Genomic DNA, 26,993 nt, shown 5'->3' on the forward strand with positions numbered 1-26,993 from the left:
TTGGCGATCATGTTATGAGGTACCAGTCTCCCTGAAATATTTTAAGCTTTACATTCTATTAAACCAAAAACAACCGTTGGTTGATCTGTCTTGTTGTACATTTTGAATATACTGTGTGGCAGTAACTGTCATGTTGTACATTTTGTATTTACTGTCGTCATGTTGTAAACTTTAAAGAATGACTGCATTTAAGGACATGCTACATTTGCGAGAAAATAAACTTTAAAAAGAAGAATTTTTCTTAAATTGCAGAAATGGTCAACATCTAAGCTGCAACTTTACGTAATTGCGTTAAATAAAAGTATGTTGTTACCAAGTACGAATTTGTTTTCATAGGCGGAGGTCATCACCATTTCTTGAATCTCCATACGATAATGAGGACGCCCACTTTTAAACTGATTTCATACACAATCAGCGCATGTTTGTCTATTGTTCTCCGTTTAACAGTAGTTGTATATTTGCATTATCAAAGTTATGTCAAAGGGAGATTAATAGACAAATATGCGCTCATGGTTTAAATGAGGAAAAAACAAGAGGCCCATGGGCCACATCGCTCACCCGAGGAACAATAGGTATGATAAAATCAGCTTAATGGAGTCATAATACAAACTATCTGGACAATGTACAATAATACATGTAGATCCTGTATAACTAAAATCCATTTTCCCCTGGATATTCTTATGTTTATAATCATTAGTCCAAAATGTGATCAGAATAGCCCACTTGATCTTTCAGCTCAGGTGAGCTAAAACTGCTTCTTCTTACTTTCGCTTTCCCTGCTGTAACCAAGGGTTGATGGGTTGATGTTGAATATTATAACTTACCACGTGATTTCTCACCTCAGGTAAACTTTGTGAATACAAAATTCTATCACGTGACGTGTAAGGTAGCATGTTTTGTGTTAACTAGGACAATGTTTTCGAACACGTTTTAAAGTAGTCAAGCATTGATTTAAAGTATTATGTACTCACATGGGCATGATTTAATTGTTGAAACCATAATAGAAAACTTGTTCCATATAAAATAGACAGGGTTAAGTAGTAGTTACCCCATATAATATTGTTGGTTATGTGTAGATACTCGATGGGCGTGGTCATAATGACACGAGGGAGCGTAGTTCCCCAGTGTCGTTATGACCACGCCCATCGGGTATCTGCACATAATCAACAATATTATATGGGGTAAGTTACTTGTACCATAGTTTACAAGTATTCATTATATCTTATTATCATCGTAATATCGGGAGTGCACCTGCATCTTATCAATACGGTGCCAATGCGTTGGTCTTTATATATGTACATTGTTCTTCGTGAATTTCCAAAATGACTTTCGAATTCTTTCCCCGACAAAGATTAGTTATTCTTCATTTTTTTTTAAATTCATAGCCCTAATGAATAGATCGACTTCTCATTGTTTTATTTTTATTTCATATTCATTCATTTTCCGACTTATAGTATCGATATTTGCTTCAAAGAATTAAACGTATTAACACAATTTTATATGTACAAACCCTAATTAAATTGTGCAATGCTTTTGTTTAAACAATTGAAATTCAATTCAAATTGATGAAGGTAATTAGTTTTTTTTAAATCTTATTTGATACTCTGTATCAATGTATGATTTTTAAAAGTGGCTGAAAAAACATGTACATATATAATATTTTAAACAAAATCAATCAATTTAAGCAAAACAAAATTATTTGAGAAATGCATGTCGCGAAACCGTGAATGGTTAATGTCAAATTCGATTGGCTACCGCTATTCACTCTGTCCCCAAAACAAGTTTTCTATTCAAACGCTTTCCTATCACGTGATTGACTTTCTATAAAACCTTTAAACAGGATACCCCTATTTCATTTAACACGCGTTTGTCTACTTGTCCGCACACATGGAGAGGAATATTAAAATAGAGTCTTTCTGACAAACCCATTGCCAGTATTGTTTTGTCTCGAGCTAAAAATGAGATTTATACGACGAACTGAGTTAGTCGAGTCATTTACTAGTATCCGTGTTGAGTTTTGGCAATTTTGATCTAGAGGAAACTCTAATTGTGGAGTATTATGGACGCGCTTAAACTTTGTTGATGTTGTTTTTACTCGAGATAGTGGGCGGAGTTAAAAAAAAAGTGTGGGGTATGTACAAATAACCCACACACTTTCAACAATAGGAAACTCGCCAAGCTATGGTACAAATGGTGAAAGAGTGATTACATAACTTTTTATACATCCCAGACATTGTTATTAATGCTAGTCTAATTTTAGGACAGATAAGCGAAAATTCTCCTTTTTTTCGAAAGTTGTAAGGAGAAAAGCATAGAATGAGCTTATTGTATCACAGCCTAAAATCTTAATTCATGTTGGAAATAGACTAGACTCTTTAAAAAAGATTGACAAAAGTGATACTAGGTTTTAAAAGAAATAAAAATAAACGCAACAGAAGCGACCGAAAAAAAACAAAAACCCGGCGCTAAGTGCAGTCATCCTTTACCGGATGGCAGTAAATACAAAAATTACGACATAGCAACGAATGTCGTGTTGTTTTTGTATTTGCTGTCACCTGGTAAAGACTAAGTATTGTGAGGCTGAACTCATTAAATACCTATACATGAAATTTCAAGGTTAATCAATCTATTACCTTTCCTGATACGTTCAGCGTAATGTGGCAATTGTTTTCCACCAGGAGCATTATGAGGAGTATTGGATTGTGTCCCGTTCTGAGAAAATGGATTCTTTATATCTAGCTTTTGAATTTTGTTGTCCGTCGCAGTTTCCATAGAAACCAACTCTTTCTCAACATTCTTTTGCTTGTAATCATCCAATTCATGTAAGACCTTTAGGTAAGACCTCTGGAGCGAGGACACCTCTCGTCTGAGGGACTGAATCTCCTGTTTCAACTCCATCACTTCTCCATCGTGTTTCTGTAGAAGACCCAGAACGAACTGTTGGATTTCATTTGGAATTTCGCCTTGTACAGCATCTAAACCAAAGACTGCTAGGGTAACCAAAAATACGTGTAAAACTGCCATACTTATTCTTATCAGTTCTACAGCGCGCCAAATAAAGTCACATGACTTGCTATTTATCAACGATTTAAAATTGTCAGATTTCATTTGGAATTTCAGCTTGTATCAAAACCCCATACTGCAAAGTTGAAATTAAAGGGACATTTTCAGGATTTTGGTCAAAAATAATTTTTCCGTTTTAAATGTTAACAATGCTTCAGTAAGACATGTAACGGCATTCTATATCTCTTGCTAATTACTCTAAGTGAGACACTCAGATTTTTGTTAATCATTATAAAAATGCAATACTAAAGCATTGTAAACAATAAAGAGAGAAAAATAAAATTTGACCAAAATTGTGACCAGTGCCTTTTATTTACATGAACCTAAATATATTGTCAACAGTTGATAAGGAGAATTTTTATCAGTTCAATAATGTATTGGTAAGGAATAATACGATGTAATATCATCTTAAAATACCATTGATTGTTAACACAGATCTTAACCATTGGAAGTTTCTTAGAAGGCATTGTTTTTACTTTTAAGATAATGCAACATTCTGTGTTATACAATTACTGACTGGTATAAGTAAGTAAGTAAGTAAGTAAGTAAGTAAGTAAGTAAGTAAGTAAGTAAGTAAATGATTTATTATAGTGACATGTGTTTTATAAACAAATATAGATACATGTATATGATATTATACCTTAATTAATAAACATCCGGCCCATCGGACATATATGTCACTTAATAAACATGGATATACAAATAATAAGTTTACGCATTGTTATCTTTATATAGGATAGATTGTCTGCACATAAAAGCTGAACATACAAATTTTGCAGTTTGTCTGGGAAAGTTAGATAATAAAAAACCAGTGCAGTCTGAGTCTGACATGTTTAGTAATAAGGGGGCATGATATTATTTGGGGAAGCTTGAAATAGAGGATTCTGCCTGAAAGTCTTTAACAGTTTGTGTATGTTATGCGACTCTTAACAACAGTTTTGATAGATCCTTTTATTTCACTAACGATACGAGCAGATATGGGTTTCGTGAAGCAAACGGTCCCTCTTGCTTCAATACATACTAGCTACCGTCGTTCCTTTGATATGGAACTGGCCAACAATAAAATGTTTGGAGCAGTCATACTTTTTAGCTCACCTGAGCTGAAAGCTCAAGTGAGCTATTCTGATCACATTTTGTCTGTCTTCCGTCTGTCTGTCCGTCTGTCTGTAAACTTTTCACATTTTCAACACCTTCTCAAGAACCACTGGGCCAATATTTCAACCAAACTTGGCACAAAGCATTCTTAGCCTAAGGGGATTCAAAGTTGTGAAAATTAAGGACCACGTCCTTTTGCAAAGGGAGATAATTAGGAATTTATGAAAATTTTTGAGAAATTTTCAAAAATCTTCTTCTCATGAACCATAAGACCAGGAAAGCTGAAACTTGTGTGGAAGCATCCTCAGGTAAAATAGATTCAAAGTTTTGAAAATCATGACCCCCGGGGGTAGGGTATGGCCACAATGGGGGGTCGAAGTTTAACATATGAATATATAGAGTAAATCTTTAAAAATCTTATTCTCCGAAACTAATCAGCCAGAAAAGCTGAAACTTGTGTGAAAGCATCATCAGGTAGTGTAAATTCAAAGTTGAGAAAATCATGACCCCCGCGGGTAGGGTGGGGCCACAATGGGGATCGAAGTTTACATAGGAATATATAGAGTAAATCTTTGAAAATCTTTTTCTCAGAATCTAATCAGCCAGATAAGCTGACACTTGTGTGAAAGCATCCTCAGCCTAAAGGGATTCAAAGTTGTGAAAATCATGACCCCCGCGGGTAGGGTGGGGCCACAATAGGGGGTCGAAGTTTAACATATGAATATATAGAGTAAATCTTTAAAAATCTTCTTCTCAGAAACTAATCAGCCAGGAAAGCTGAAACTTGTGTGGAAGCATCCTCAGGTAGTGTAGTTTCAAAGTTGTGAAAATCATGACCCCCGCGGGTAGGGTGGGGCCACAATAGGGGTCGAAATTTTGCATATGAATATATAGAGTATATCTTTAAAATTCTTCTTCTCAGAAACTAATCACCCAGATGATTCTTTATAATTGTTAAAACTTTGGCCCCTGGACAATTCTTCGGCCTCACAAGAAGGTTCAGAGTTTGATGTAGGTTTGATATCCCATATATAAACTATTGTTAAAGATATTTTTGAGAACTGCAATACTCAACATATGATATGACTATAAAATCATCCTGTTAGAAAAGGGACTAATGATTGTAAAAATAAGAATATCCAGGGGAAAAATGGATTTTATTTATACAGGATCTACATGTATTATTGTACATTGTCCAGATAGTTTGTATTGTTATACTTTCATGTTAAATACTGAAATCTGATTGGTTAAGACGCAGTTAATAATATTTACTATTACCCTCAGCGTTAGCAACGCACTTGGCAACGGGTAACATTAAAAAATGTTACATGCGCGAAAATTATGCGCGTACGGTTCGCTGTAGAATTCACGTTATTCCTATATAAAAGCAGTAAAATTTTCTTAAAAATTTTAAAAAAGACATTCAGTATAACAAAATAAATAGTGCCTGTTTGGGAGGATAACAGTTGAAATTGACACCCCTCGAAAACCATTGTCAACCTCCGCTTCGCGTCGGTTGACAATGGTTTTCTCGGGGTGTCAATTTCAACTGTTACCCTCCCAAACAGGCACTATTTATATATTATGACTCCATTAAGCTGATTTTATCATACCTATTGTTCCTCAGGTGAGCGATGTGGCCCATGGGCCTCTTGTTTTTTATTTAGGTATGAATTTTTATCAGAAAAATTGGTGAATGATTGTAAAGGCATACTAGTAGATTGCTTTTATTATAATAGACATAACATATATCAAAGCGTTTTGTATCTCAAACATGGAATGGATATGAGATTTTTTTTCGTTGTGAAAATCTTACATTATTTAATACAAAACCTTGTTCGATTGTCAGCAACTGAATGTGATTTCATCAATATTCGTGGGATTCAAATTTATTGGACTTAGTTGAATTAACTGTTTCGTTACGTAAATTATTGGACAACTGTTTTGTTGAACATCTGATTGAATCAAAAACGAAATCTACGATTTGATCTTCAACAAATACAGATGAAACCACGGTATTGCAATGGTAAAAAATTATTAAAACTGTTGAAAGCATATACTCAGTAATTTATTTGTGAATCTGCAATGTACTTTGAGAATTCGGTCTATTTGGAGGCAAACTGCAACGGCTTAATTCGATACTATTTTTAAAAATGATCGTTTGATTAATTTTGAACATGTGGGTTATAGATTTCATAAAATTGCATACACTGTACAAGGTATTTTGAGTAAAAACAGTAATAACATCGTTGTCAAAAGATAAATTATCTTGATCTCTGACTTTTAGATTTTTATCCAAATCTCATTGAAGATCAGCCCAGTAAACAAAGTTTACTCATATGCTATGTTGATGTTCAAATTATGATTTTTAATAAAGAAGTTTTTACAAAAAGCATTGAAACGATATGGAATAATACCTTTGCAAAACCGACATGTAAAGTGAAAAAAGTTTCTTTAATTAAAACTTAATTTACTTATACTCCTCAATACTTGGAAGGAAAGAACATTGTTTGGTATACATTATATGGATGCTCTATTCTGATATTAGTTTATATAACCTAAGAGCATCAAGTCTATTTCGAAGAGGGTTTTGACTCCTATAGCTTGTTTCCTGTCCAATTCTGATTGGACTATTAACCCGATAAAAAATGCATCTTCGCCAGCCAAGGGTTTTCGGTCCACTTTGCTCCCAATAAACTCTTGGGATTATGGGGAGCAAAGTTGACCGAAAACCCTTGGCTAGTTAAGATAAAAATATGCAGATACGCTATTATAATTATTTCATTTCACGAATTCACTGTGTAAAATAGGTATTTTTAGATAGATACTTTACATGAGTCATAGAAACGATTAGAAATAACTTTTATATGTTTTATGTTTTAGTCAATGAAAAATGCAGGTGAATTTATTTATATGTTATAAACGATTAGGAATTAACAGATTCTATGTGTTTTAATCATTCAGTCTGTTTCGTACAACAGAAATCCAGAAAACGTGGAGAAGGCGCCGTCAATGGTGACACCATCGTCATGGTAATGGTCATGGATTCTGACCAGGACTCTGTCACCAATGTCCAAAGCAGCAACGGCCATATTAGAACCAGGAGAATAGAGTGTGTTGTCCCCGGAATAGATTCGACAAAGCACGTTGCCGTTTTTCACGATCTCAGCCTCCAAACTCTTTCCAGGGCTCGTAGTAATGGTGGCAAACAGAACATACACCCCTTTAGTGGTTGGAGTAAAGACTCCAGAGGTTTCGTCGTAAGCGTTTCCATTATTTAAGATTGCAATGTCAAACACAAGTTGTTGATTGTGTTGGAGATTAGAAATAAATTTGGAAATGTATGTGGAAAAGGCTGTTTGATAGTTTCCGTTCATATTGTGAGGAACTATTCTTCCTGAAAAAAATGTTTTTTAGTTTAATGTTATATATGTAACCCAATTGTTTACTTAATATGAATACTCAATAAAAATGCACGCCTTTCACTATTTCAATGACTACATTCAGGATGAACATATCATTCCTAAGAGGTGCATTTTTTATATCATGTATTTGTTCACGAGACTTCAAATGCAGTACATGCACTGTAGTATCTTTTCTCACGCGTTAAATATTTTACTGTATCTTCAAACGGAGTTCTGATATTAATATGGTCTAACAATGGCCTTGAGGGTACATGTACCTTTTCTCACGTGCTGAACATTCTCTGGCAATTGTTTACTACCAGCTGAATTATGTTGAGCATTGGATTGTGTAGCGTTCTGAGAGGATGGATTCTTGATGCCTAACTCTTGAATTTTGCCGTATATTTCGGTTTCCATAGGAACCGACACTTCCTTATTCTCCTTTTGCCTTATATCATCGAGTTTGTGTAAGACCTTTAAGTACGAACTCTGGAGTGAGGATACCTCTTGTCTGAGGGACTGAATCTCCTGTTTCAACTCCATCACTTCTTCATCGTGTTCCTGTAGAAGACTCAGAACGAACTGTTGGATTTCATTCGGAATTTCACCTTGAACAGCATCTAAACCACAGACTGCTAGGGTGACCAAAAATATGCGTAAAACTGCCATACTTGATGACTATTCTTATCAGTTCTTTAGTGCGCAAAATGTAGTCACATGACTTGTATTCATTGAAGATTTCGAATGTACTGTTAAATTTTATAAGGAATTTCACCTTGTGAAACATCAGAACCGCAGACTGCCAAGGTTACAAAAATTTCGTGAACCTGAATATATTGTCAACAATTAAAACAGAGAATTCTTAACAGTTCAATAATGTATTGGTAAGGATAGAGAACAATAAAATGCCACCTTTAATTCAGTATCATTAATTGTTTATACAAATGTTAATGTTAACTGTCGGAATTATCTAAAGAGGCAATATTCATACCTTGTTAGTAAATGCAACATTGGGCATTATATAATACTTGACTAAAAAGGGGACAACATATGATTTTGTACAGCTGAAGCCGGAATGATGACTGACCTCAAGGGAGAGAATTCTGCTCGAGTCATTTTCAATTCTTATATGGTATCTGATTTTTAACAGCAGTTTTGTTATATCCTTTCTATTCACAAACGATACGAACATACGTAGTATCGTGAGGCAAACTGCTTCAACACATCCAAGCTACTGTCGTTGTTATGATATAAAACTGCCCAACGTAAAAATTATTGGGGCAGTCAAACTTAATTAAGGTCTTCCGTTACAACGGAAGACCTTCTAGTGATTGTAATGTTTTTTATTATTATTATTATTATTATTTTTTTCCCAGTTTTTGTCCACAAGATATCTCAGAGATGGCTGGATAGATTTACTTGAAATTTTCAGGACTGATAGAAAATGATCATATCTCTAGGCGATTTTTTCATTTTTTTTAAATTCATATCCTGTCGTCCGTTTCCTGTCCCGCGACAAAAAGCTTGTCACATCGAGATCTCAGAAACGATAAAGATTTGAACATCCAAACTTTGAGGGATGATAGACCTATAGTTGTAGATGTGTTTAAACATTTTTGTTTTGTTCGGCGTTACTTCCGGTCGTCACCGGAAGCTCTTCAATTTTTTTTGTTTTTACGTATTTAATTTATTTTCCATAGAATAAAGATATTAGTATAGATCCTTACATATGTCATCTATACAATGTTGAATAAACAAAAAAAATCTACTTCCGGTGAGATATCTCGATTATCTCAGGAAGCTTTTTTAAAACATATTTTGTACCCGCAAGTTCTCAGGTACTGTACGTGATCAAGACATGAAACTTTTACTAAACATAGACATTTGATTGAAGATGTGTTTAAACAGTTTCATTTTATCTTCCGTCACTTCCGGTCCACAGCGGAAGAGTTCAAACAAATCAAACTGTTTATCCGTTAAACTGTTTTAATTTGATAGTTTTAGCTACTTCGATGAATAATAATGTAAAATAGGAAAGTAACAAGATATAAAAAATTTAAATTTCATTAAGCACTTCCGTTTGTCCGTTTCCTGTCCCGAGACAAAAAACCTTATATCGACGAGATCTCAAAAACAGTAACGACTTCAACAACCAAACTTTGTAGGATTATAGACCTGTGTATGGACACGTGTTAACACTATTTTATTTCATCCGGCGTAACTTCCGGTCTTCATAGGATGTACACCCAATTTTGATAATTTTAAAAATATTTTGGTTATTAAGCATTGAAGTAACATTTTAGCTATAGAAATACAAAAAGTCATCTACACATGGTAAAAAAAAGGTCTACTTCCGGTGAGACATCTCATATATCTCAGATAGCCTTCTTTTTTAAAAACAAAGAATAAATAAGATATCAGAAACTATGATAGATCAAGACACAAAACTTATATATATTATATTCATTTTCTGTTTACAAGATAACTGGATTTCTTGTGCAGATTAATACATGAGGAACGGAAGACCTTTTTGTTGCTATAGCAACAAGAGTCTAGTTTTTATGACTTTTTGTTAGAAATGTAGCTTAATATTTATCATGCCATACCAGTAGAATTTCAAAAAATATTTTTTACAGACGATACAAAAGAATATATCAATGATTTTATTGTATATCAAATATCATATGAATACGAGATTTTTATTGATTGTGAAAATCTCAAATTATTTATTGCAAACCCTTCTTCCATTGTCAATTTTAATGTGATTTCACCAATATTCGTGGATGAGACTCAATTTGATTGGATTTAGTTAAATTGACTGTTTGGTTACGTAAATTACGGGACAATGGTGTCGATAAACATCGGATTAAATCAGCAAAAATATACTATTTGATCATCAACAAATATAGATAAAACCACAATATTTCATTTTTAAAAGCAATGAAACTATGTGTTGAAAGCTTTAATTATATGAAAATCTGCAATGCATTGTGGAAACTGTTTAAATGTGGACGTTAACTTATTAATTGGATACTACAGTTTATATTATATTGGTGATCTAGCTTGGTCTATCAAGAATATTGTCAATTATTTTGACAATAAAGAAAACTGTCTACAGGTAGTGAGATCGTCCGATATTGGATGCGATATCAAACAGAGTACGTAATGTGAACTCCCCTACACACAATTCAAATGTATAGTTTCTATACAATGTATGCATACAACAAAATATTGCTAAAACAAACAAAAAAAAATACTTAAATATACAAAAATCCTTATTTTGAATTAGTAGATTATGGATTCCCCATTCTGATATTGTTAACTAGTAATCTTATGTAAGAGAATCAAAGTCGAGGACTTGATATTCTTGATATTTATCATATAGTTCTTCATGCAACTTTTTAAATATCAACGATCAACCTGGTAAAAAATACAGGTTCACGACTATGCTATGTTTGCATTCACATTATGAATTTTCAATAGAGAAATTATAAACTACATAATGAATAGCCTTTATGCAAAGAAACAATAAAACCTTATATGTGTTTTAATCATTCAGTCTGTTTCGTACAACAAAAATCCAGAAAACGTGGAGAAAGCTCCGTCAATGGTAGCTCCTGAATCGTGATAGGTGTTGTGTATTCTCACAATGACGTGATCACCAACGTCTAAAGCAACCAAGACCATATTGGAGCCAGGAGAAGGGAATGCACTGTCACCAGCGAAGATATTACAAAGTCCGCCACCGTTTCGTACAATCTGGGCCTCTAAACTTTTCCCTGTTCTCGTAGTTATAGTGGCAAATAATGCATACACTCCTTTCATATTTGGGATAAAGACACCAGTAGTTTTGTCGAAAGCATTTCCTATATTGAGAGAAGCAATGTCAAATGCTAGTACTTGATTATGCTGGAGATTGGATAGATCTCTCGACATGGATGCAGAAAAGGCTGTTGGGAAGTTGCCGATCATGTTATGAGGTACTAGTCTTCCTGAAAAAAAGTTCAGCTTTTAATTATCACAAAATAACAGTTCGAGGTATAAATAAGAACTGAAATGATTTACTAAGTGGTTTTCTTGTCTGGTAAAGACTCCATAAATTTGTCGAAATTTAATTAACATACGTTAAAGCCACTACATGTATACCTTTTCTCACGCGTTCCACGCTCTTTGATAATTGTTTTTCACCAGCTGAGTTTTGGGGAGCATTGGATTGTGTCACGTTCTGAAAGGATGGATCCTTGGCGAGTATCTTCTGAATTCTGTCGTCTATTTCGGTTTCCACAGGAACCAACTCTTCCTTCTTCTCCTTCCGCCTTATATCATCGAGTTCGTATAAGACCTTTAGATAAGACCTCTGAAGTGAGGTAACCTCTTGTTTCAGGGTCCGAATCTCCTTCTTCAACTCCGTCACTTCTCCATTGTGCTCATGTATAAGACTCAGAACGAACTGTTTAATGTCATTCGGAATTTCGCCTTGTACAAAATTATTGCCACAGAATGTTAAAGTGACAATGAATACGTATAAAACTTCCATGCCTGATGGTCAACGATTGATAGGAAATTCTTATCAGTTCCATTATAGGTCGGCGCGAAAATTGTACAGTAATACATAGTCTTTCATGTTATTTAGTGCCATTGGTGGCTACTAAATGGTCAAATCTTAGCTTTTACAATTTGAATTGGATTTGTTTATTTCATTTGCTGTACTTAGAAGATTGATTTATGTCCAATGTCAAAGTCGAAGACCGAGGATGAAATTTCTGTCTGAGGGTAAAACAAATTCGTAAACACGGCATGTATGTTTTCAGAATTTAAGTGAATAACTGGTTTTGTTAACAAACATCATATTGTTTTATTATTTTGCGCAAAACCTTGTTACATTATGATTCTAGTATTATATACATGTATTGTGGTTTCACTTAATTGTCGTCGGCCTCCATTTTCGTAGCTTCAGTGAAATTAATGCAGTTTTAGGGATGCCTAAATTCCAAGACAATGGTTCTTTGAATATGCTCATTATTCCTTGTCATGGTTCTTCTTTTGATTAACATTTAATTGTATTAACTAAATCAAGAACAAACAGCCCGAAAATTGTTCTCAAACGTATGGTGACGAATGTACAGTATTTCATTACCAAACACTTATTTGAACTGTGGCCAGCCTATTTGCTCTGAGAAACTGCAATGTAAGGTGACACATGCATGTTCTACTTTTTAATGAATACCTTATTTAAATTCTTACTTAAATGCCTCAATACTTGGTATACCCGTCAATGGTGACACCGTCGTCATGAAATTGGTCGTGGATTCTGACCAGGACTCTGTCACCTATGTCTAGAGCACCGATGGCCATATTGGAACCAGGAGAATAGGACGCGCTGTCCTCGGCGAAGATTCGACAAAGCACGTTGCTGTTTCGTATGATCTCGGCCTCCAAACTCTTTCTGGGATTTGTCATAATAGTTGCAAATAAAACATACACCCCTTTGGAAGTTGGGGTAAAGATTCCACAGGTTTTATCGTAAACTTTCCCGCTATTTAAAATAACACTGTCAAATACAAGTACTTGGTTGTGCCGGAGATTGGAAGGGTTAATGGACATAGCGACGGAGTATGCTGCTGGATAGTTGTCGATCATGTGTTGAGGAACCAGTCTACCAGAAATTTTAAATTATGGTGTTGGGTTTTTTTTTTTTCATTTTCATGAACATGTGCATTGTAATACAGAAAACCTATTGTAAACTTTACATGAAATTTGAAAATGTAAACAACTGTTGCAATTTCAAAATTGGATTTAGAATGTATGTATATTGAATCCTAAAATAGCTTTTTTTAATCATGTACATATATATTTTAACTGATAAGACATCATATGGAATTCGATTACAAGAAATGTACCTTCCTTTCCTTGTGTGTTTTAACGTTTTTGTGGCAATAGTTGGTAACCATGGAGTTGAATTCTGAGAAGCATTGGATTTTGTCACGTTCTGAGGGGATAGATTCTTGATAGGATGCTTCCGAATTTTGTCGTCCATTTTGGTTTCCATAGGAACCGACACTTCCTCTTCTTCCTTCCGCCTTATATCATCGAGTTTGTGTAAGACCTTTAAGTAAGAGCTCTGAAGTGAGGATACCTCTTGTCTCAGGGTCAGAATCTCCTGTTTCAATTATATCACTTCTCCATCATGTTCCTTTAGAAGACTCAGAACGAACTGTCGGATTTCATTCGGAATTTCGCCGTGTGCAGTATCAACAGAGACTACTAATAACACAAAATATACGTGTAAAGCAACCATATTTGATGTCAATTTATCCTTATCAGTTCTATATAGTGCGCTTAATATAGTCACATCATGGTGGGCGAACAAGATAGCGCAAATTCCCATTTGGTTTTGTCGTAAAAAACAATTTCAAATTAATTTTTTTCCAACTAAATATACTAGATGATGTAATATTACAAGTTTACAAAAGCACAATTTCCAACTTTAATTAGTTTTGAATATTTTAACAAACGATAAGAAAAAAAATAAATTCTAAGGTTTTGGTGGTATCGAACCAACAACCTAAAAACCCTAGCTCTGTAATGTTACCTAATGTCTAGTGCTCTAACCAGTGAGCCATTTTAGTCACAGTAAACTTCAGTGTTAAATGCTAAATGCAACTTCAATCACGAATTTACGGACTTGTAGTATTTCTTTAAAACGTTCAATTTTGGGATACAAAATTACATTTTTAAAGTATAGTGGGTCATCTCTCCACGTTTTTGTTGGTTGAAATCGGTTTGATTTCCTTCAAACCTTATAAAGACTATTACAAAAATATGGAGCCCAGACCCACTCTATAAAAGAAAAGGCATTGAAGTTCTAAAAATGACACAATTTGGAGGTTTTGACACACCTACACCAATTTAAATCAACCTATTCCAAATATTTAACATATTTAAAGGTTATAAATCGATGTTATGGTAAATATACATTATTTTCAATAATTTAGAAAGAAATTATTAGATTTGTTCGTATTTTAATTTTATAGTATCTTATCTATCCTCATATAGGCAGTTTACACGCCTTATTCACCCATCTTCTTTATTAACGACCTTGTTTGGATGTTACACTGAATATTTAACTCAAGGACACCTTTCTGGGCAAGATCGCTAATATGGTGTCTCTTTTTTCACATTTCTATTAGAACCAATGATCCAGTATGAACAAACTACATGTATGCACAGAGCATACGTGAAGAAAAACATTCAATGACATGCATTATACACGAGAGAGATAATTTTGGTTTGTCGAGTGGTATAACATAAGAAAACGATACCTCACTTTGATGACATATATCTAGAAAAGGAGACATATTTTGTTAAGCATTTTATAAGAGAAAGTGTCTGCATTGATGATTTCTTGAATTCTTCGTTTTTTACACCCATTTTAAGTTGTTGTTCATTTTTGAGACACAAAGGACTGAATATTTTAGGAGCCATTCATGTAGATCCAGGGATGGGGTAACTGAAAAAAGTATTTGTAATTGGGTGTAATGAATTACATTTTTCAAAGTAATTGGAAGTAATTTGTAATTGAGTATCCCTTCAATTACAACTAATTGAATGTATTTAAATACATTCCAAAAAATATCATGTATTTTCAATCACTTTTCAATTACATTTCAATTACTTTTTTCAAGTTAAAACTTTAAAAAGTGTTGTATTCAGTTCAGTTCTTCATTAACTTAAAGCTTCTTCAAAACAGTACAGCTTTTTTACATACCTACCTACCTATAGTCCTTGCTATGCCCGGGGGCACATAGGGCAAGGACTAGTCTCCTACACTTGTCTCTGTCTTGGGCCACCTTCTCCAGTTCTCCCCACGTAAATTTGTGTTCCTTCATTTCTTTTACCACGGTCCTTCTCCAGGTGTTCTTGGGTCGACCGGGTTTTCTTTTCCTTTCTGGTGTCCACTGCAGTGCTATTCTTGTGATGTTGTCGGTAGGTTATCTTATCACATGCTCTATCCATTGCCATCTCCGTTTTATTAACATTGCTCTCATGTCCTCGCTGTTTGCCTTTTTATGAAGTTCACATTTGATATTTTATTAGGCCATAAAATCCTCATGATCTTTCTGAGGCATCCGTTGTGAAAACTGGAGAGCCTGTTTATGTCACCTTCTGTCATTCTCCAGCATTCTGCTCCATAGAGTAGGACAGACAGGACGCAGATCTTAACTTTGTCTTCCTATTTATGTCATGTGTTTTCCAGATGTTTCTCAGGTTCATGAAAGCACCCCTTGCTTTACTTAGTCTAGCCTTTATATCCTTGTCTGCACCCATATCTGATGTAACTATGCTTCCAAGATATGTAAATGATGTTGTGTTGGATGTAGTTGTATTCTTTCTGGGTGTTTGGTATTTAATGTTGTTATACTTTCATGTTAAATACTGAAATCTGATTGGTTAAGACGCAGTTAATAATATTTACTATTACCCTCAGCGTTAGCAACGCACTTGGCAACGGGTAACATTAAAAAATGTTACATGCGCGAAAATTATGCGCGTACGGTTCGCTGTAGAATTCACGTTATTCCTATATAAAAGCAGTAAAATTTTCTTAAAATTTTTAAAAAAGACATTCAGTATAACAAAATAAATAGTGCCTGTTTGGGAGGATAACAGTTGAAATTGACACCCCTCGAAAACCATTGTCAACCTCCGCTTCGCGTCGGTTGACAATGGTTTTCTCGGGGTGTCAATTTCAACTGTTACCCTCCCAAACAGGCACTATTTATATAATATAACTTCAGTTTTCTTGGTATTTATTTTCAGACCATTTTTTTCTGTATTATTCTGTAATTTTGATGTTTTGCTTTGCATTTGCTTTTCTAGATGTGCTTTGATCACTTTGATGACATATATCTAGAAAAGGAGACAATCTGATTAAAATCAGATCTTTGATCCGCTCCGACAAATTCTGATGTCGCTACACAGCGACTATCAGAATTTCGGAGCGTTACAAAGATCTTATTTTAACCAGATTGGTAAATGTCCGATATCATATGCAATGTCCATCCGTGCACGCACGGGTCAAAATTTAGTTGAAAGTAATTCATTACATTTGAAAAAATCAATGTAATTGTAATTGCAAGTAATTGACAAAATTGTTGATGTATTTGAAAGTAATTAATTACATTTTAAAGTAACTGACCCCAACCCTGTGTAGATCAGATGAAAGGGAACAGACATATAAAAAAATATGTTTGTTTGTGCATTGAGGCTTTATTTCAGATATATGCCATAACCGAGCGGGGAGGGGGTGTAAACTAGGAAAAAGTACGATACAATACACACGATAATGCACTATATAGCCAAAATATAATTATTGACGGGCAAAACGAGGGATCTCCAAAAGAATTTCAATGATATAAATCGTTTTAGAGTGAATGACAAAAATAAAAAGGGTCTGTCATGATATAGTTCCTTGGATCGTTATCAGTCAATTTATCCATGTATTTTAATGTGAGTTTCCGTGAGTCTTTTCTTTTGATTTCTTCATGAATGTATATATGTTATTGACAATAACACATCAAATATCTTGAAAATTAATAAATTTTTTTCAAAAAAATGTAAATATTAATAGCTTTTTATTTACAATTTGAATAAAACAGTTGAAGCAGAGCTCGCAGTTAATTTAAAAGCACTTTTTGAAATTCTTTTTTATAATGCCTTCTTTCAGTATAAGATATTTCAAACACATCAAATTACGTTAAGTTGTGCATTAAAAAAATGTGTAATATATACATGCAAATATTAAACACTGTATCTAACTTTTTTTCTACGAATAAAGATTGGAACGAGTTATCAACTATCTTGAGGAACAAGATGGCGGATGAACTCAGAGGTTGCTACACTTTGCATGAAATGTTTACAATTGTGGGTAGCAGGATGACCCAAAGAGACATCAATATACTGAAATACCTATATAATGGTATTATGCCCCAAAGAATAATAGGAAGAGTGAAGGACGGGGTAGAATTTTTGCTGGGACTGGAAAAGATGAACCGTGTTGATGAAACCAACTTTAAATACGTCGTTGATTTGCTTAGAATGATTTCTCGGCACGATTTACTGCAGTTTGTCACTTTAAGGAAACGCAAGCCAGGTAAATTATTTATAATAAGAGAAGGTTAAACAACAGTGATATGGAATTTGACAGTGTTTATTCTATTATTAGGTGTTAAGTGCACATTGTCAATTTTGGTGTACTGGTTCAGAACGTAATGATGTTTCTTTCCTTGCTAAAGTAATGAGCATGTGAATAAGTTTTCTTGTGTGTCCATTGTTTATGTGGTAGCGTCAGATATTTGGTATTTCTTATGTTTCGCATTTATACAGAATGAAAATTAAAGATGTCATTTATTTTCCAGTTTGTCCAGATCCTGTCACTGAATACTTAGAGGAGTCGTCAAGACTGTCAAACATACCAACTAACCTACCACGGGAGAAAAAGCGGAAAAGCACGGAACTGTCATTCCAAGATCATAGTAAAGTCCGGAGACTATCTCTACACAGGAAGGCAAAATCCAGATCTGGGTTTGCCAGTGAGTCATCTCTCAGTAACCAGAGTGCTGATCTGGAGACGGCTACAACTTCTGTCCAGAGTCAGGGGTCGCTTCGTGTGGATGACAGTGACCAAGAGCTGAGTGCAAATAAAACAAAAGTTACATGTGGTAAGTACAAATTTCAAACACTATTTTTGCCTGACAAATTGTATTTGGGATAAAAGATTTTAAGGATAATTCAGCAGCTATTGAATCTGCTGTCGCAGATACAAGTCAAGATGATATTTCATTGATCAACTTGTAACCAGTGTAATTTTTTTTTTTTAATTTGTGTACAGTAAATGGTAGACATTTCTTGTAAATAGTATAAAGAAATCAAACCAACAACATGTACATACAATGAAATATGGTACAATTCTGCTATAGGCAATTGTATAATTGTGTCTTTATTATGCAGATATTCGTTTGAGAGTGCGAGCCGAATATAGTGATCATGTGACTGCTTTAACTGGTAACGTGAACTCAAACAAAGCCACACTGTTAGAGAGACAGTTTGAGAAATTCATGCAGGCTACGAACATTCTGAAATCCCGTGATCTAGGATCCATTGTGTGTGATATCAAGTTCACAGAACTCACTTACTTGGATGCATTCTGGAGAGATTATTTGAATGGATCTTTATTAGAGGCCCTAAAAGGGGTATTTATTACAGGTGGGTGCATTATATATCAAGTAATCTAATTCAAGGTACCACCTTTTTCTGATCATTTTAATGTGAGAGATACTGTTGATTCATTTAAATTTGTGGGGGCCAATTTTTGTGGATTGTAGGTATTTTGCTTATTCACTTGGACATAATTTCGTGGATGCATCGGTTTCAGTAAGAAAACTAAATCTTTCAAATTTTGTTTTCTTTGATGATGTAAATTTGTGGGGGAGGGCTATCCATTAATACATCAATCGAATTCTATTGATTTCACAGTAAATCACATTTAAAGAGCCTTCATAGAATATTGTTGTAGCTTTAAAAAATGTTGTCAGAGTTTGCCCAGTGAGATAAGCATAAATTACAAAGCTTTCTATGACAGTGTATTCCTGGTGTTTCCTTTGGAGAATTATTACATGAGTAGCATAACAAGTGAACAAGCATATAAACAGTTACACCAAAGTAATTCTTTATGTTTATAAAGTGTAAACTGTCTTCATCCAATTAATATTTTTATTTATGAATTTATTCCTTGAATCAAGTCACTGATTTTCTTCTACAATCTGTAGATTCCTTGAAGGAGGCTGTTGGTAACGAGTCGATTAAATTGCTAGTGAGTGTTGATGAAGACGACTACGAGGCCGGGAGATTGCTGTTGCTTGAAAACATGAAACGATCGCAGCAATGCTAAACAACACTGAAAGTAACCACCAATTTCAGACCTTGGTTGTTATCTCATTTGTTTATGCAGACAAGACTTACATCAAGTGTATTTTGTGTGTGAAAGAAAAATGAACACAGACTTCCAGATCTGTTATGTAGAATGTTGCTTCAGTATGTTTCCTTAGCATAAAATGTAGTGAATTGTGAATAAGAGTTGTGAGTAAATGAATACATGTTTGTAAAGATGGATGAATTTATATGCAACATAGTTTGTATGCAGAATTTCTTTTTAGGATTGTAGAAATGTCTGCTATCTTGAGCATTGATGACATTTTTTGACATGATGCACGGTAGATGAATTTGTACATATTGAAATCATGTAAATTACCATTTATTTATTTCTGAAAGATATGTAATTACAATACAGTTTTGTAATGTTTATAAAATAAACATCTCAAACTCAATCACTCCATTTTAAAGAGACTACTGTGAATGCTTCATATTATGTCATAAGGAATATTCAGTTGTTTGCAAAATAATTGCATACATTCAAATATCCGAGCCAAGCTTAATCTCATCAACTAAAAAAATACTGGTTTATGACAGAGACTTCTTGCTTTCACTCATATAAATTTCTTTTTTTGGAAGTTTGAAAAATATATCTTGCCAAGTGTAATCAAACGTAAGCTAAAAGCAAAATGATGAGTAATGATTGTTGAGGTCATCAGATGGAAGATGTCAGAACAACTAAAACACTGTTAAATATCTCTCACCAATATGTATCTTCAGATGTGTTTGATTAAAATTCCTAAGAAGTAAGCTAAAAGAATAAATGGAATAGGAAATCTAAGGTCATATTTTATATATACAGTGATTTTCTAGAATATTCAATTTCGCAGGTTTTTTTTTAGCTCACCTACCTGAGCTGAAAGCTCAAGTGAGCTTTTCTGATCACTTATTGTCAGGCGTCCCTCTGTCTGTCCATCCGTTTGTCTGTCTGTCCGTCTGTCTGTCTGTAAACTTTTTACATTTTCGACTTCTTCTCCAGAACCACTTGGCCAAATTCAACCAAACTTGGCACAAAGCATTATTGGGTAAAGGGGATTCAAGTTTGTTAAAATAAAGGGCCACGCCCTATTGTAAAGGGAAATAATTAGGATTTATTGAAAATTTAGTGATATTTTTAAAAAATCTTCTTCTCAAAAACCATTTGGCCAGAAAAGCTAAATCTTGTGTGGAAGCATCCTCAGATAGTGTAGGTTCAAGTTTGTTCAAATCATGGTCCCTGGGGGTAAGGTGGGGCCACAATGGGGGGTCGAAGTTTTACATAGGAGTATATAGAGTTAATCTTTAAAAATCTTCTTCTCAAAAACCATTTGGCCAGAAAAGCTGATATTTGTGTGGAAGCATCCTCAGATAGGGTAGATTCAAGTTTGTTCAAATCAAGGTCCCTGGGGATAAGGTGGGGCCTCAGTGGGGGGTCGAATTTTTACATAGGAGTATATAAAGTTCATCTTTAAAAATCTTCTTCTCAAAAACCATTTGACCAGAAAAGCTAAAACTTGTGTGGAAGCATCCTCAGATAGTGTAGGTTCAAGTTTGTTCAAATCATGGTCCCTGGGTGTAAGGTGGGGCCTCAATGGGGGGGGGGGGTCGAATTTTTACATAGGAGTATATAGAGTTAATCTTTCAGAATTTATATCTCAAAAACCATTTGGCCAGAAAAGCTGATACTTGTGTGGAAGCATCCTCAGATAGTGTAGATTCAAGTTTGTTCAAATCATGGTCCCCGGGGGTAGGGTGGGGCCTCAATGGGGGGGGGTCAAATTTTTACATAGGAATATAAAGAGAAATTTATTTTTAAATCTTCTACACAGATCAAGACTGGCCAGAAAAACTTGTGTGAAGTATCATCAGGTAGCAAAATCATATTTTATTTAGGAGTAGGATGGAGCCACATGGGGTGGAGGGTCCAATTTTACAAAAGAAAACAGTTTAAATTCACCAAAGTTCAAATGTTATAATATATGGTTTAACTTATATGCAAGCATTTTGACATATTTTTGATTCTTTAAAATTGTTTAGACTTTGGCCTCTGGACAATTCTTGGGCTGACACAAGTTTGATGCAGGTTTATATCCCAGTTGATTTTGATCTTCTTGAGAACTGTAATGCTCAATATGTGAAATGACTATATATACTGTGACAAAAAGGGATCAATGATAAACAGAGTATCCTGGGAAAAAATTGAATTTTTGATAAACAGGATCTGTTAGACTACATTGTCCATATTTTTTTTTGGTATATTACTCCGTAAAGCTGATTTTATAATGTCTATTGTTGCTCAGGTGAGCAATGTGGCCCATGGGCCTCTTGTTTTTATCGCGATGACTTTCACGTCGCGAAAAATATAATACTGATATCAAGAATTGTTTGCTATTAAAAACTTTCTTGAAATCGCAATACATTACTTACGCCAGAGAATAAATAATTAACATGTTATTTTTGTCTCTGCTTACGCAAATAAATAAAAAGCTAGGTTGCATGTTTACTCTGCATTTAAAAAGAATTGTCACACGCAAGAAATGGATCTACGGCAGGTATATATTATGACCAAAGTAAGAAAATAACGACCCCGTTGAATGGCTCAGTTTTGTGAGATTAGTTAAATGAGGAAACTGTCTTAGTTTTATTTCGTGTTACACTTCAAATGAAACGTTAAAATCGGCTGTTCTGATACCTGGTTACCGGTTCTGATACGCTAGCATTATAGATAAGTGAACGGCGGATCCAGCCCTCCCCCGTTTGCATTTTCAAATTTTTGTTTAAATTGTACATACTTTCAATTTAGTCTGAAAAGTTCAGATTATTATTGAAATACTAATTATCATTAATCAGACATTTATTAAGTAATCAGTTGAAACTGTTATACGTACACACATGCGCATTTAAAAGGGACATATGGGCTAAGTAAATATTGTACCATAGCTTGGCGAGTTTTCTATTGTTAAAAGTGTGGGTTATTTGTGCAAACCCCACACTTTTTTAAAACTCCGCCCACTATCTCGAGTAAAAACAACATCAACAAGGTTGTTTTAGCGTGTCCATAATATTTCACAGTAAGAGTTTCCCCCAGATCAAAATTGCCAAAACTCAACACGGATAAATGACTCGACTAACTGAGTTCGTCGAATAAATCTCATTTTTAGCTCGAGACAAAACACTATCGGCAATGGCTTTGTCAGAAAGACTCTATTTTAATATTCCTCTCCATGTGTGCGGACAAGTAGAGAAACGAGTGTTAAATGAAATAGGGGTATCCTGTTTAAAGGTTTTATAGAAAGTCAATCACGTGATAGGAAAGCGTTTGAATAGAAAACTTGTTTTGTGGACAGAGTGAATAGCTGTAGCCAATCGAAATTGACATTAACCATTAACGGTTTCGCGACATGCATTTCTCAAATAATTTTGTTTTGCTTAAATTGATTGATTTTGTTCAAAATATATATGTACATGTTTTTTCAGCCACTTTTAAAAAACATAATTTGATACAGAGTATCAAATAAGATTTAAAAAAAATAATTACCTTCATCAATTTAGATTTAATTTCAATTGTTTAAACAGAAGCATTGCACAATTTAGGGTTCGTACATTTGAAATTGTGTTAATACGTTTAATTCTTTGAGGCAAATATCGATACTATAAGTCGGAAAATGAATGAATATGAAATAAAATCAAAACAATGAGAAGTCGATCTATTCATTAGGGCTATGATTTTAAAAAAAATGAAGAATAATTAATCTTTGTCGGGGATAGAAAGTCATTTGGGAAATTCACAAAGTACAATTACATATATAAAGACCAACGCATTGGCACCGTATTGTTTAGAGGCAGGTGCACTCCCGATATTACTATGATAATAAGATATAATGAATAATTGTAAACTATGGTACAAGTAACTTACCCCATGTGATATTGTTGTTTATGTGCAGATACCCGATGGGCGTGGTCATAACGACACTCGGGAGCTACGCTCCCTCGTGTCATTATGACCACGCCCATCGGGTATCTGCACATAACCAACAATATTATATGGGGTAACTACTACATAAAAAAGTATATGAAACACTGTAGTGGCACTGATGGAAATGTAAACATATGTAACCAGGTATATAATTTGAATATTAAATTACAGCGCTAGCGTGTTTGATTGGTATACGTGTTTAGAGTGTATGATCGTATGAGAGTTTAATATCTGTAACGTGGACAATGACAAGACTGGACAATAGGGTCACATGACTAACTCTGCATGCACCCTTCCCCGCCAAAATCTTATACCGGACTGGCACTCTCCGCCTAGCCCTTGAACGGGTCAGAACTATAGCTGTATAGCAATATACGTAAGCATAAGGATTGTTTGTCCCGGTAAGACTTAATGTAATAAATTAAAGTCATTCTAAATTGTAATATAACTGTTTCATTTCGTTGTCTAATGTGTATGTTTGTCTGTGTCTAATTGTCTTGTCATTTGTGTCTATTCTGTGTTATTTGTTTTATTACGAAATTTCAGGTTTATTATGTATTAATAAATATATAACAACGACCCAAGCTTGGCTTATTTCGACCACTGGCTACAAATGGCGCCCACGTTGGGACGTTGGCAACATTCATTTGCCCTTTAAACTATTCCCCTTGCATGAACTTCTAACAATCACACAGATTTGAGAATTTTGACAGACATTGAGCAGTTGAGGTTGTACACAAGTGTTATTTTGTTTGAATGTCTGTGTGTGCGTGAATTATTTCATTGAATATTTCTATTATTGACGTGAAACATGCGCTGCGTTTTAATTAAGTGATATTAATTGCTTTGAATTGAACAGTGCTTTAAGATATTTTGAATAAGAGGTACATTTCTGTGACTGGAACATTGTGGTGAAATTTTGTTGGTTTCACGGTGTATTTGTTGGACAGGTGTTTAGTGTTGTCAGTTGTAAGATGTCAAAAGTGGCTGATCAAATTAAAATGTCATTCGAAAATGCTAAAGATCAGGAAGGTGATCATGAAGGTTCTTTTCATGATGAAGACTACAAATTAAACTTTGCATGTTATGTAAATCCAAATGCTAAACTTGAATCTGAAATGCAGAAAACAAGTACCCCTCCATCTGGTAAAGAACAAAACCCCTTGAACTTTCCCAATGTTAAGACAACTCTGCCTAAAATGCAATTTCCACCTCCTCCAGTTATCCCTTCTGACATGAGAAAAGGTGAATCAGTGGGTGGGGCTAAGTTTAAGACTTTTAATGATTTCCCCCCTCAGAGAGATTACAGTGCTTACAAAGCAAGTCCAGAAGGTAATGTTACTCTGTATTATGAAGTTACTCATGCCCAGATACCTAGAATTCCCCAATTTTCTGGTGATGGGCCCCCACAGAAAGGTGATGTTACTTATAGAGAGTGGAAGTATGAAGTACAATGTCTTATCAATGACCCTGAGATTAAAGAAACCACAATCATTCAGAGCATTAGAAGATCTCTTAGGGGTACAGCTAAAACTATGCTCATTCCTCTTGGTGAAAAAGCCACTGTCATTGAAATTCTTGACAAACTGAATATTTTATTTGGTGAAGTGTCAAATAATGGCATGATAATGCAAGAATTTTTCAATACCTTTCAATTTGAGGGAGAGTGTGCTACATCATTTGGTTGTAGGTTGGAAAGCATGCTCCAAAACGCTATTGATAATGGGTACCTTAGCAAATCGTCAAAGAATGATTTGTTACGCCATAAATTTTGGACGTCGTTGAGTTCTGAACGCTTAAAGTCACAAACGCGTCACAAATATGATACGCTAAAGAACTATGACCATCTTTTACTTGAAATAAGAAAGGTTGAAAAAGAAATGGCCATAAACAAAACCCCTGCAGAAAAAGTAAGTACTGATTTCAAAAATTCCAGACTCCATCAACATGGTATAGCAGTGGAGGATGAAGTTGAGGAGAAAATCAACAAAAGAATTGAGAATTTGCAAACTGAATTAGAAGGTAAAATTGATGACAAATTTAATCAGATTTTGCAAAAGTTAGATGCTTCGAAAACTGATACCAGGCAAAGTTATTCAAGAGGAAGCAGCAACAGAGGCAATGGCAACTCAGGGAGAGGTGAGTATGGTAGGAGAAATTTTCAGAATAACAATTCATATAGAGGGAATCAATACAGAAGGCCATTCAATCCTAGAGGGCGAGGTATGAATAGGTCTAGTGTACAAAACCAGGACCCAAACTACTAGTGGTCTCTACTGTTGGCCAAGCAGAGACCAGTAAAGTCAAAAGTAACGGCCAACATATAAAGTGTGACATGATTGGTGAGTCAAATGAGGTTCAAGTAATCTTAAATGGTGAAAGAATGAATGCATTATTAGACAGTGGTTCTATGATAACAACTTTGTCTGAGAAAAAGTACAAAAGTCTTCTAGTCAAACCAGAGTTAAGAGAGTTGTCTGCCCTTGGACTGCAGATATCAGTGGCAGATGGGTCGATTCTGCAGTACAAAGGATTTATAGAATGTACCATGAAGCTTCTAGATCTTGAACTTTTTGTTCCTATTGTGATAGTACCTGAAACAGAATTCAATAAGAACTGTCCTGTCATTGTTGGAACAAATATTTTGAGAATCTGTAGAGAATATTTTTCACATGTGTCTTGTCAGTTGCCAGAAGCCTGGCAGTTGGCTATTGACAGTACACAGTGCAGGCCATTCCCTGTTAAGGCAACCACTAAGAGAGATATCACTCTAGAACCATATCAGTCAGTTGTTGTCAATGGTGTAGTGAAAGGAATTGACAAAAATATTTCTACTGTGGTAACTGAAAATTCACAGAAAAATGACAATTATACTGTCTGTCCGAGAGTATTAACCCTGTCACAAAGTGTCAATAACCCCAAGATCAAGGTCAATGTCTGTAACATTTCAGCTAAAACAATAAATTTAAAACATGGGTCAATTTTGTGTACAGTGCAAGAAGCAAAAGTCATTGATAAGGTACCTACAGGTCTTCAAAGGGAGACAACTCTGAAAAGGTAAATCCTATAGAGTTGGGTGTGAAAGTTGATATGACATTATCTGAATCAGAGTTAGATACTGTTAACAAATTGCTGAGAAAATACAGTCATGTTTTCTCCAGAGGTCCAATGGATCTAGGGAAGACTGACATAGTAAAGCACAGTATAAAACTCGAGGATGAAAATCCATTTAAGTTACCTTACAGGAGAATACCTCCTGGTATGTATGATGAGGTTAGAGAGCATATCAAAGAAATGCTGCAAGCCGGTGTCATAAGAGAGTCCAATAGCAATTACTCGTCTAATGTAGTGTTAGTAAGGAAAACAGATGGGTCTCTTCGGTTTTGTATCGACATGCACGTCCTGAATTCCAAAACACGGAAAGACTGTTATATACATGCTCCCACGTTTTGATGATGTCATTGATACTCTGAGTGGTGCTAAAT

General features: G+C 34.7%; 5 protein-coding genes and 1 pseudogene across 5 annotated transcripts in view; 2 read left to right on the forward strand and 4 right to left on the reverse strand.

The window, feature by feature from the left end:
* The window catches only part of LOC128192560 (complement C1q tumor necrosis factor-related protein 8-like), a 3,465-nt gene extending 428 nt beyond the window's left edge, over positions 1 to 3,037 (reverse strand). Inside the window, exons 1-2 of the mRNA XM_052865344.1 lie at positions 2,634 to 3,037; positions 1 to 31 (exon numbers count right to left, since the gene is read on the reverse strand). The exon at positions 1 to 31 is cut by the window's left edge and continues 428 nt beyond it. Coding sequence (XP_052721304.1) covers positions 1 to 31; positions 2,634 to 3,024 — 422 coding nt within the window. The 5' untranslated portion in view covers positions 3,025 to 3,037. The remainder of the gene's footprint in view (positions 32 to 2,633) is intronic.
* Positions 3,038 to 6,868: 3,831 nt separating this feature from the next.
* On the reverse strand, positions 6,869 to 8,825 carry LOC128192561 (complement C1q tumor necrosis factor-related protein 3-like). The gene is made up of 2 exons (XM_052865345.1): positions 7,841 to 8,825; positions 6,869 to 7,555 (listed from the first exon to the last, which is right to left on the reverse strand). Exons 1-2 carry the CDS (start codon positions 8,229 to 8,231, stop codon positions 7,119 to 7,121), a joined length of 828 nt encoding a protein of 275 aa, XP_052721305.1. The 5' UTR covers positions 8,232 to 8,825; the 3' UTR covers positions 6,869 to 7,118.
* Positions 8,826 to 11,094: 2,269 nt separating this feature from the next.
* Positions 11,095 to 12,189, reverse strand: LOC128155579 (uncharacterized). The gene is made up of 2 exons (XM_052817353.1): positions 11,709 to 12,189; positions 11,095 to 11,554 (listed from the first exon to the last, which is right to left on the reverse strand). Exons 1-2 carry the CDS (start codon positions 12,097 to 12,099, stop codon positions 11,118 to 11,120), a joined length of 828 nt encoding a protein of 275 aa, XP_052673313.1. The 5' UTR covers positions 12,100 to 12,189; the 3' UTR covers positions 11,095 to 11,117.
* Positions 12,190 to 12,372: 183 nt separating this feature from the next.
* On the reverse strand, positions 12,373 to 13,895 carry LOC128155580 (uncharacterized; annotated as a pseudogene).
* Positions 13,896 to 17,413: 3,518 nt separating this feature from the next.
* Positions 17,414 to 19,951, forward strand: LOC128155404 (death effector domain-containing protein-like). The gene is made up of 4 exons (XM_052817093.1): positions 17,414 to 17,715; positions 17,981 to 18,283; positions 18,573 to 18,827; positions 19,391 to 19,951. The coding sequence occupies exons 1-4, from the start codon at positions 17,436 to 17,438 to the stop codon at positions 19,510 to 19,512; spliced, it is 960 nt and encodes a 319-aa protein (XP_052673053.1). The 5' UTR covers positions 17,414 to 17,435; the 3' UTR covers positions 19,513 to 19,951.
* A 4,212-nt stretch (positions 19,952 to 24,163) lies between these two features.
* On the forward strand, positions 24,164 to 26,228 carry LOC128156678 (uncharacterized). The gene has a single exon (XM_052818904.1). It carries the CDS (start codon positions 24,483 to 24,485, stop codon positions 25,773 to 25,775), a length of 1,293 nt encoding a protein of 430 aa, XP_052674864.1. The 5' UTR covers positions 24,164 to 24,482; the 3' UTR covers positions 25,776 to 26,228.
* Positions 26,229 to 26,993: the final 765 nt, after the last annotated feature.

This window comes from Crassostrea angulata, chromosome 7 (genome assembly GCF_025612915.1).
Source record: "Crassostrea angulata isolate pt1a10 chromosome 7, ASM2561291v2, whole genome shotgun sequence".
NCBI classification, from domain to species: Eukaryota; Metazoa; Mollusca; class Bivalvia; order Ostreida; family Ostreidae; genus Magallana; species Magallana angulata.

Excerpts from the sequence above, each read along its gene's own strand:
- LOC128156678 (XM_052818904.1), top strand. The coding sequence starts at position 24,483 with ATGTCAAAAGTGGCTGATCAAATTAAAATGTCATTCGAAAATGCTAAA.
- LOC128155579 (XM_052817353.1), bottom strand. The coding sequence starts at position 12,099 with ATGGAAGTTTTATACGTATTCATTGTCACTTTAACATTCTGTGGCAAT. Across the intron at positions 11,555-11,708 it reads CGTGGAACGCGTGAGAAAAG|GAAGACTAGTACCTCATAAC; the intron begins GTATACATGTAG and ends ACTTTTTTTCAG.
- LOC128192561 (XM_052865345.1), bottom strand. The coding sequence starts at position 8,231 with ATGGCAGTTTTACGCATATTTTTGGTCACCCTAGCAGTCTGTGGTTTA. Across the intron at positions 7,556-7,840 it reads TGTTCAGCACGTGAGAAAAG|GAAGAATAGTTCCTCACAAT; the intron begins GTACATGTACCC and ends CATTTTTTTCAG.
- LOC128155404 (XM_052817093.1), top strand. The coding sequence starts at position 17,436 with ATGGCGGATGAACTCAGAGGTTGCTACACTTTGCATGAAATGTTTACA. Across the intron at positions 18,284-18,572 it reads TAAAACAAAAGTTACATGTG|ATATTCGTTTGAGAGTGCGA; the intron begins GTAAGTACAAAT and ends TTTATTATGCAG. Across the intron at positions 18,828-19,390 it reads AAAAGGGGTATTTATTACAG|ATTCCTTGAAGGAGGCTGTT; the intron begins GTGGGTGCATTA and ends TACAATCTGTAG.